This window comes from Solea senegalensis, linkage group LG11 (genome assembly GCF_019176455.1).
Source record: "Solea senegalensis isolate Sse05_10M linkage group LG11, IFAPA_SoseM_1, whole genome shotgun sequence".
NCBI classification, from domain to species: domain Eukaryota; kingdom Metazoa; phylum Chordata; class Actinopteri; order Pleuronectiformes; family Soleidae; genus Solea; species Solea senegalensis.
Genome location: NC_058031.1, coordinates 1,784,160 through 1,795,286, shown reverse-complemented (window position 1 = coordinate 1,795,286; position 11,127 = coordinate 1,784,160). Strand labels below are relative to the sequence as shown.

At 41.2% G+C, this 11,127-nt stretch overlaps 1 protein-coding gene across 10 annotated transcripts in view; it reads left to right on the top strand.

The window, feature by feature from the left end:
* plch2a (phospholipase C, eta 2a) overlaps nt 1-11,127 on the top strand; it is a 122,728-nt gene that overhangs the window by 65,065 nt on the left and 46,536 nt on the right. For 4 of the 10 annotated variants that reach the window (XM_044037433.1, XM_044037424.1, XM_044037425.1 and 1 more), the window contains exon 1: nt 10,348-10,991. The exons of 2 other annotated variants lie outside the window; for them this stretch is intronic. In XM_044037433.1, coding sequence (XP_043893368.1) covers nt 10,745-10,991 — 247 coding nt within the window. In that variant the 5' untranslated portion in view covers nt 10,348-10,744. Of the gene's footprint in view, nt 1-7,192; nt 7,398-10,332; nt 10,992-11,127 lie in introns of those variants that run through there. 4 more of the 10 variants (XM_044037430.1, XM_044037432.1, XM_044037426.1 and 1 more) reach the window with 3 other exon arrangements.

The window sequence follows — 11,127 nt, the reverse complement described above, 5'->3', positions numbered from 1 at the left end:
CTGGTTCCTTCGCCTGCTTCCTCCTCCTCCTCCTCCTCTCTCTGCTCTGTCGTCAATCGTCTCCTCCTGAGAAAGTGATCTCTGGCTCTAAACAATCTCTCCCCTGACGAATCTCTGGTAAATCTTTTAAATCCTCGTCTCTTTGATGACCTGCTGCTCTCAGGTTTACCACCCACTGGACGCTTCTCTCTCTGCTCCCTTTCCCTTACATTATGTTTCCTTTCACCTTTCACCTGTACATACACACAATGCTCTTTTTTATTGTCATTATTCAACAATGACTTCCTCTATAAATATTAGAAACAAGGAGATAGTTGATCTCAAGAAAAAATTCAATTTCATTGTTTTACTTAACTCAGAAAGTAAAGATTTTCATTTCAATTATATTTTCTGTGCTTGATTTAAATGTTCTGGCCAATGAATAACCTACAGCTGTAAGATATTCAATATAAGTGATATAGAACAGATAAAAGTGAATATTTTTTACATACTGAATGTGAAACACCTTGTATTTTTGTTGTCATTTTAGTTTTTTGCTACTTACTGTTGTTTGTTGTTTATTATGTTGTTTAGACTTACATCTGTATTACTTATATATATACACATATATTTATATATATAAATATATATATATATACATATATATACATATACTGTATATGATAAATATAGACGATTAATAGATTAATGTAATGCATATCAAATAAAGAAGATGGATTTTTGTTTCTAATCAGGTCATTGTGGTTCTGCTGTGAGAAACCGTTTTGACACATTTCTTCCACACATGGTGGCATGTGGAGATTCTATATGTGAACATTTCTCTAACTTTGATCTGTGTCACTTCAGTCTAGCAGAACCTTTGTCCCAGATATCCCAGTTTAGATGCCCTGCTTTGGTTGCTGCATAAATCCATAAATCACTCAAGTGTTACTTGTTTTTTTTTTCATAGACGCCAAATAGTAGCACTCAGTTATTTTGACACACAGCTGAGAAATAGTCACATGGTCGTCCATCGCCCAATCAAACGCGACACTAACGACTGTAACTGTGACTTCATGAATGCAAAGGTTGTATTGTACTCTGTGTGTGTGTGTGTGTGTGTATTTTGCATTCAGCAGCACAAGCATTTCCCCAGATTGAGGCGTGAGCTCCTCTGACCTCGTGTGTGTGTGCGTGTGTTTGCAGGCACATACACACACACACACATAAGGAGGTATCACAGGGATTGTGCTGCAGCTAATCTTGTGTATTCACTCCTCGCTAACACACACCAACACACCATCACACAGCACGCTGTGACGGTTGTTGTGTCCCTGCAGAGATTAGCGGTGGGACTCGGCTCCCCCTGTGCCACTCTGCCATCTGGCACCTTCAGATGGTTCGGTCGCTCCACACCGGGGTCCTGCTCTTTCATCCATTTGAACCGTTCATGTTTCCCCAGTAGAATAATTATTATTTGCTTCTATTTGAAAAATAGAACCGATATGTCTGTTCTATTTTTGTTAAAGCTGTAAAATAATAGCAAGGATATTGTTTTGTGTGTGTGTGTTTGTGTTTGGCCGTGTCTTTTCCCCACTCTTCCTCCTTAATGTTCTCGTTCTTTGTTTGGATTTGGCAGAGAAGATGAGAAGTGAAGGAGGAGGGAGGGCGGAGCTTCTTTTTTCTCTTGCTGTTAAAGTGTGGGCAGCAGTAGCACAAGTGTCCCCTCTGGTTTTCTCTATGTTACAAATTTGCTTGTGGAAATCCTGATCCACACTGCAGGACTGTGGGTGGAGCGCGAGCACACACACACACACACACACACACACATGCACATGAACGTGTGAGAGTGCAACCCTCTGGAGGGTGAATGTGTATGATTTTAATTAACATGTCACATGTCACTCCGGGTCGTTCTGAGTGTACATAAACGATGCACACGGTCGCTCCCCTCTGTGTAATGAAACAATGCAGCCATTAAAACTGCAATATGTCTCAAAATGAAAGTAATACCCAGCATGCATTGTGTCAATAAGTTTGCCGTTCCACTTCAACAACTCCGCTGGAGGGATGAAGCGCATTCTGCTCGAAACACATTCCTCGTTTGATAATAACAGCAGAGCAGCTGTTCACGGACGAGCACGAGTGCAGCAGCAGCAGCAGCAGCAGCGCAGCAGCAGCAGCGCAGACGTTTTTCAAAAACAGTTGAAATGAAACTGTGGAGTTATTTGTAGGGAAGTTGCTTTCAAAACACACACCATCTGTGTGATATACTGTAATAGGCCAGTGATGCATCAACGGCTTCTCTCCAAAATACATATAGTGTCTGATTTCACAGCCTTATACGCGCATCAGTGCAACCTAAGATTCTACACGTTTGGCGTTGTGGTTAGCGCTGTTGCCTCTGCAGCAAGAAGACCCGGGTTCGGGACCCAGTCGGAATAAAGGCCTTTCTGCATGGAGTTTCCATGTTTTTAAAAACATGCAGATTTTTTGGGGGATTGAGGTAAATTAGACACTGTCCAGGGTGTGACCCTCGCCTATCGCCCTATGTCACCTGACAGCGCCCCCTGTGACCCTCATGTAGAGGATAAAGTAGTAAAAGATGGAGGGACGGGTTTAAATCATGTCAAATTTCAGCATCATTCTTTGCTCAGAAGGAGGAGTCAAACACACACACACACACACACACTGTTTTCTAACATTGTGTGAAGAGGAGAAACTCTGCTTTACATGCACTTTAAAGCCAAAGGTGACACAACTCAACTCATTCAGGGAAGCAAACACTCTTTCTTCTTTTAGCTTTCTTTAAAGCTAAAAACTCATCTATTAAGACCAGGCTTTTTATTGTTTGGTGTATTGTTTTCCAACCATCCGTTCATCCATCTTCTACCACTTTATCCTCCACATGAGGGTTGCAGGGGCCACTCTCAGCTGACAGGGCCACATAAAGACAAACAACCAGTCACACTCACACCTACGGTAGATTAAGATTGTCCAGTTTACTTAATCCCTGTATTGCATGTTTTTGGATGTGGGAGGAAACCGGAGGAAACCGGAGGAAACCCACGCACACGCGGACAGAACATGCAAACCCAGGTGTTCTTGCTGCAAAGGCAAGAGTGCTAACCACTACACCAACTGTGCGGCTCAGTGTTGTATTGTTTTATTTGATTATCACTTTAATCTTGGTTTATCCTTGTTGTTGTTTTTAATCCCTTTGTCAAGGCAGTATCATTACTAAGAGTGAGTGGCCTGGTTAGACTGAATGAATCACGATTGATTGACCCCTCCCCTGTTGTTCTTGGTGTCGACTGCATTACTTTTTCAACACTAACAAATTCCAGATTTATGTTGAATTTGGGTGCAATTGCGATATGAAATCACATTATGACATGGCTGAACGGTCCACGGTGTGCAGTGTGCATGCACTTTGAATCAGATCCACCGCCTGTGTGATGATGATGATGATGATGATGATGACGCCTTTCAGGCAATAAGCGGTAATAATGCTAAGTGCACGGGAGCATTATAAACTGTGCACAGGCCCTAATATGTCCTGTGCCCATGTAGAGGTTGATGTAATATCCTGTCCGTGTTATTTATAGCTACCAAGAGGGAGTTGATTTCTCTCTGTCTCTGTCTTTCCCACTCACTCGCTCTCTCTCTCTCGTGTGCACAAACACACACATACTTGTTCTTGGTGAGAACTCTAGTGGACCAAATGCATTCCCGAGACACTTATCCCCTAAAACCAGGTTTTAATCCTGAAAAAACCCAGTTAATGTTGTGAGAACTGACCAAAACGTCCTCACTTTCTTTCTTTTGGTCCGCACAAAGCCAAATACACACACTACATCTTTCTTTTACTGCTTCAGGAATTTGTTTTTTGGACAAAATTTCATCAGACTATTGGTGCATGTGTCTCTGGGCAGGCTTCCACTTTGAATGGGAATCGGAGTTTGAAGTGAAGTTCCACCCTCATTATATCCAGGACAGTGCTTTCTGGAGTATTCCCTCACAGCAACTGTCGAAAAAGCAAAGCAAAGCAAAGAAAAAGCAGATCTCAGCCCATGTGCTGTATCAAAGGCAGGATTCCCTGCCTGCTTCCATTATTACGTTCCATTATTTCCTCACCCTGCTGACTCTGATATGCAACTCTCCATTATACCAGGTGGGACATCATTAGTTATTTAGCCGCAGGGATCCCAAAATCAGACCACATGACAGAACAAGGCAGATATGTGCAGAGGTAAACAGGGAGGCATCAATAAGTGGATATAATGCTCCCTGTACTATTATTATTATTATATTACCTTATCTTCTTGTCTCTGAGGTTGGTCCGTGAAGGCAGGAGCTCTGTCATTTGTAGGAAACAAAGAGCATATACTCTTCCCATCACTGAGTAAATTATTCTCCTGGTGCCCATTAGTCTGAAGCTTTGTTCACACATTCAAATACAGGAGAAGAAAAGTGAAAATAACCAGAAATGTTTCTTTGCTGGACTCTGATTTCACCCTTTCATACTGAAATGTTGTGTTTTTTTCACAATATTAGAGAAAGTGTGGACAAATAAATACTTTTACAGAAAATTGGGCGGTGACATGACATCACCCACTGTACATGTTTGTAAACTACTGTTTTTAAAGCTTCAGATTTACAGTTTGGTCAGCACCATCTTTGTCTTTTTACATAGAAGAGACCTTTCTTGTCTCTGTAAATAACTCCAAATGCCCCTCAGTAGACTTGTTCCTGGTTTTTCCATGGCTGGGCACTTATTTGGATAAGAGGGATGGAGTGTGAGGATCGGGTCATACCATCTCCCGTCCCTTAAATTTGATTAGGTCAACTATAACCCAGGTCACCTGCATGGAGGGCAGGGATATATATACACAACACATATCTTAGTAAAGTTGAATGATTTGGAGAAAATATCTAATTGCGATTTGACTTGATATATTTTTTAACGCATGATTCAACATAGAATAGATTATAATTTTCTAATTGCATCTTCTCAAATTGTGAATTTTGAAAATAATTGCTCCGTCCTATACTTATTATCTACATGCAATCATTTCTGACTTAATTTAATATTGTTCATTGTGCTCTGTTAACGTTAATGATTCTTCTGTCAGCGAAAGTGACTGTAACTGACTAACTGAAGATATTGTTTGGTCGTGTGAGCGTTAGAGTTTTAACTCTTTATTATCACAGAGGCAATGACAGGCAGTGCTGACTACTCACCTAGGATTTTGGAGACTTGTAAAAGACACGGCCACACGGTTTAGAAATGGCTGCTTCCTTTTCATGGATGAGAGTTGTCATTATTACCCTGCAAGAGGTCAGGCTCTTCCTTTGCAGACATACTTCTTTTTTTGTGAATGTCATTCAAATGACAGGCAGCTGACATAGACATTTTTTCTCTTAGTGATTCCCCCCCATTAATATACAGTAGTCTCATAGACTCACAGCGGAGCAGAGCAGAGCAGCAGTGTGGAAACGGCTGAGGACGTGACAGCTGGCACACGTTTCAGTCCCTGTTTCATACTTGTTCTGTTGTCTGACAACGGAAAAGGGGAAAACATGGCAATTAGCTTTTGCAGAAAGGGAAGATTAATTGGGAATTGTGCAAATGTGAGCACAGTAAGTATAAGAGAGAGAGCATGTGTATATGTATATGTATATGTATATGTACTGTATATATATATGTACTTTAGTCTCACATCTACTGTCTCATTGTAGCATTTCAGCACCATGGACAGCGCAGTGCCATCTAAAGCAGAGGCAGGTTTTCTTCCTTTCTATCCCGAAAGGAAATAACTAAGTAATTAAATGACAAAAAAATGCTTGAAACCCCCGGGGAACATATCCACTACATGTCAACAGTAATCAGTCTTAAAGGTCACCTGCGTGTCCACTTTAATGGTCAAGTGGCTGCGGCTGACTCCAGATGCTATCACGACTCAACAAAGACAACGCCACGCAATAAAACATTTCTCTGAGGTAAATTAGCCATCTGAGCTTTGACCTACTTTCCTCTGGCCCACTTTCACTTAACGCTCATGCGCTAACTTTGCTCTGTGGCCTTAGGAATTGATTTATTGTCTTCATTTGTGTCAGTGTTTTTACAAATTGTGTAATTGAGTGTATATGGCAACTAGGGTTGTGTTTATGTAATAAACCACCAACACATGCCCCCAAAAGACTATTATTTTACATTGGTAACATAATATGTGTGTCCATGAGTGAATGTATGGAAATTGTATGCCTGCGTATAGGGACAATAAAGGAATCTTTAATCGAACAAACAACAAACCGAACAATCGATATTTGATGTTATTTGACACAAGTTTGACACACATATTACACCAAAAATGTGTTTATTTATAATGTATTTATGTATTTCTATATTGATTAATGTATGCAGTTTGGTTTGTAGAAGTTGGGTGGTTGGGGCCTGTGATACCGGGACATAATTGACTTTTGCATAATCAACAGCTGCAGATTATAAAGTATATAAATCATTTATCTTTTGTTTATATATTTACATGCTACTGTTTTCATACATTTTGGACATGTGTACCTTGTATATTTTTCCAAAGAATGGTGAAAGAATCGTAGCATGAAAAAAATCATTGTTTTTACAAACTCATGTTCATGCTACAGTATGTGCAGTAGGGCTGAAACGATTAATCATCAACTATTTTGATATACAATTATTCGGTTTGAGGGTTTTCTAAATAATTAAAACCAGTTTCTGTGATTTTTCTGCCTCTTTAATGATAATATTTTCTGAATTATTTGCTTCGTGTCACACAGATTGAAACTGAATGATTTTGGTTTGTGGGCAAAAAGAAGACATTTGAGAGCATGGTAATTTCCAGGTTTGACAAACACACGATGACTCGGTTAATCGAGAAAATAATCGACAGATTAATCGATTATGAAAATAATCGTTAGTTGCAGCCGTAACGAGCAGTAAGATAGCTGATCTCAGCAGTATCTTTTATTACGTAATACAACACTTCTACGCCCAGTCGGCACATTTCCCACTTTCCAGAAAGTTCGCGAACGCAGCACAGGTGTGTGCACGTGCGATAGCTACCTAAATAATGAGATCCGACAAAATGTCCTCCGGTGCGGATTCTTCTGAAAGAAACGGGCCGTTTTCACCGCGTTTTCTTAGTTTCCCAGTGTTTTTAATGAGACGCCGCGTTGCTGAGTTGTTATGCCACAGATTGCGACTTTCCACGACTCCGCTCATCTTTGGTATCTCCATGACAAGTCGTCGAAAGTACACATTTACGCCACTTGGTCGAAGGTTCGCAAACGGCACAGTAAAGTCAACTTGTTTGAGAGCGGAATATCAAAATGTCTGCCTTGCAAGAAAGTGGGAAAGGCTAAACCCCAGGGCCACGGTGAGTGAGATAACAATCTTATTTTACTCTTTATTTTTATCTGCTTTCCTTTCTCTTGACGCTTCAAGTGAACAGATACGTATCTGCTGCCAAACTCCATTAAGATTTCGATCCTTTTTCCTCCCTTATGTGTGTGTGTGACTGAATATGAAGTGACGTATCAAAATCATGTGAAATACCAACAACGAGGTTTACAGATAAATTCGGCTGTAAAAAATGAGCAAAACGGAAGATTTTTATTGGATTATAAATTCAGATTTGCCGTCTCCTTACTTGTTTTTCAGTTGGTTTGTGCAGGGGCGTTTCAGGGGGTTTCGAGGGCTCCTTAGGGAAACAGGGGACCTGGGAGAACCAACGCTGTTAAAATCAAAATCACTCAGAGAATCAATCAGAGTTAAGCTAAAAGAAGAAAAAAGCAAACCAACTTAATGTAATTTAGTGTGTTAAAGTAAGTTACATTAAAAAAAGAAATAACATTTTGATGGAGTCTTGTTGTAGACCGTTTTGTCTTTTATGGAAGCAGAATATTACAAATTTGGAGCGTTAGGTGTACCAGTTATGGCTCAAGGATGAATGCATCAACATAATTATGCTTTAACAGCTCAGTTGTTTAAAAGGGTGAAATGAAAGTATTTGATGTGTTTTCAATTGTGGGCTTGAAGTTGATTCAGTCCATCCTTGTGTTCAGAAATGGGAAAAAAAAACATTTAGCAGCAAGGCAGGGGGGTCTCACTTGGGAGTTTCTGACCCTGGTTTCCTGGTACTTCTTCTAACCAGAGTTTCAAGGGGCTCTCGGAAAGAAGTAATTTAATCAGCTGTTCTCAGGGGCCCCGACTCAGCTCGGGGGCCTCAGGTAATTGCCTGCTCAGCCTTCGCTGTTTAACTGACCCAGATTCTGGGCTAAGTCTGTGAAGGTCTTAAGAGTATTGGCACACTCCAGACTGCAGTGGTGGGCCATACAGTACTGTGGTTTGCTGACGCATGCATGGCCCACGCTGCTCTGCTCTGGATCACTCCTCTTCATTTTTGCTCAGGCAATAATTATAGATAACAAAGTGGGAATGTGAAGCCAGACTTAACAACACACTAAATAGAAGGTGCTTTTACGCCTCAGCAGTGAGCTGAGCACATTTGTGTTTGTAGAAATTCAAGTAAACGTCAGAGTTAAAGGCGTCTTTGACAGCAGGGTGAAATAATAAATTGTAAGTTGAATGTTTTGCTGACTCCTCTATGTAGTATAACACAGGTGTATTACTGTATTTGCTGACTCGTCATGTACCTTAAATGTGGTTTATGGAGTTTGTGCTCCATGTATCACTGCATGGTGCACAAACGGCAGATTATATTCAGATTATATTAAATATGAATTTATCGGTTTCGGCCATGAGAAGCAGGAAATAATCATTTATCGGTTGACATTTTTCATGTTTTCATGACTTATGTTTTAGGGCTGAATTTCCATCCATGTGCACTTCTTCATTATAGGCTCCAGGTGACTGGATTTCATACACAGCAGGCTGTGGTGCAGTCACCTCTGTGGTGCTCGGCCTTTGTTCTGGCTTGTCGTCAGATTTTGTCAACTTCTGGATGTGAAACTCTTTCATATTCAGTACCTGGCACCTGTTTGTCACGTCGCCTGGGTGGTGGGTGAGCGGTCTGATGACACCGGGCGCTGCTCGCACTGCTGCATCTCGCTGTCAGAAGTCAGCCTGAAGCTTGACCCAGTTCAGTCCACAGTTTCACATTGTTTTGTAGGTGGTGTTTGAAGTATGGAGTTTTTTAGCAGCCAGAGCAGAAACGGGGTGAAAGTTTTAAAGGCTTGTGCAAACCAGTATTGTTTAAGGTCACGGTGCTGCAATTGCAATGGCTGAATTATACAAGGTTTCAGGAGGTGCATTAAAGCTGCTTTCAGTGAAATTCAATGAACTTAAGTTAAAATCTGGTATTTGCTATCACTAGGGCTGGGTCAATTTGATTCTTTTCTCAAGGTCCCGATTGGATTCATTTCGATCTTTTTATTTAAAGATATTACAGTTTCCATTGATTTATGAATCAGATTTTTGTACAGAAAAAAGCTGCAAATTGTTCATAATTTGTATCTCTCTAACCTGGTGCGTCATTGAATGATTAATATTTAAATAAAAAAAATGACAGACACCAACACACCTGAAAAATGCTGTGTGAAAGTATTTCTGGTTCTACAAACAAATCTATAAAGGCACAAACATTTAGTCACGGGTATCTGGAGCATTTGACATTACATTTAGATTAGTGTGAAATTTTAACAAATTCATCCTGTGGGCCGATTGGACCCTCTGGTGGGCCGGTTCTGGCCCCCCGGGCCGTATGTTTGAACACCCCTGATTTGTGGTATCTGCTGTCATTATCTCAGGAGTTAATCTAGGAGAAACATTTCCAGTATGCTGCAACATTTTATCCGTTCAGAGGCCAGAACTCCACAAAAGTCCTCGCTGCTCATGAGGTGTAAAGAAAGTTGGCCAAAAGATGACTGACAGCAGCTTGAAATATGAAAACAAAAGAAGAAAAATGTCATTTTCTAATGTGAGGGAGAGACTCAGTAAGACGGACAGAGTGCACGGTAATTGATAAAAGGCTTGTTTCATGTGGAGATACGTGATGTCAGTCGACAGGTATGGGGAATGTCAGAGCTCCGTCCATTCATGTCCCCAGAGGCAACGCCTTCTGACATGAAACAGACTCATTAATTGGTCCTGGAGCATAAAAGAAGCTCCTGCTTTATTAACGTTCTGTGTTGTCCCAGTGTCGTCCTCCTCTGGCTTTTTTTTCTCCGAGTCGTTGCCTCTCACTCCACACATTTAGCAAATCTCCTCTGCCGGGATTAATGCTTCCTAGGGATTTAGGAGATCCACCCGCCCGACCACACGTTGCACACTTCACTTACCATTTGTGCGTTGTGCTTGCATGTCCTTTCTGCTTTCTATCAATGCACCTCCAGTCTGCCTTTCATTAGGATGCAGCAGTTTTCAGCACTTCTGATAGATGCTAGCTGAGGGGGGGAAATGAAGAAATGATGGCACAGCATGAAGACAAATCGTAGCTTTCGGAAACACACTGCAGCTTTTCAGATGGAAGAATATTGAAGAGGCGACGGTGCAATAAGCCGGTTTGCTGGTGAAATAACATCACAAGTTTATTGACCAACTGTTGATACCATTTAGAGATGGAGGTTTTTTTTCTCGTCTGAATCTGCTTTTTCTTCTTGGAAAGAAACCACCAGGAGTAACAAAGATACAGGAGTAAATTACTCACACTAATGTTCACTCTCAATTTAGATTATTCTTCTAGAGGTTTTTAAATGATTCAAAATGAGCACGTATAAAAAGAACAGCTTTTTCCCCATTGGCCCAGTGTCTTCATCCCTGATGTGTACCAGTGCCACGGCCACCACAGGAGACAAGCCGGGACCTACGGCTAAAGGGGCTTTCTACTCTGAGGGTGACGAGCACAAAGAGAAGAGCCAGCAGCAGCCCTCTTTGGCCCATGTGGTGGAGGAGTTCTTCTGGATAGGCAACAGCATTGTGGCATTCTCCAAATGGAGGCTCGGTTACATGGGTAAGCTCAGGGAGATACAGTTGGACTCAGTGTTTGTGCGGCAGATCAACCCTGGTGACCCACAACTTCAGCCCTGATAGTTTTATTGAGACTTGTATGGTTTTGAGGAAAAGACAACGATCATTTTGGGTTAATT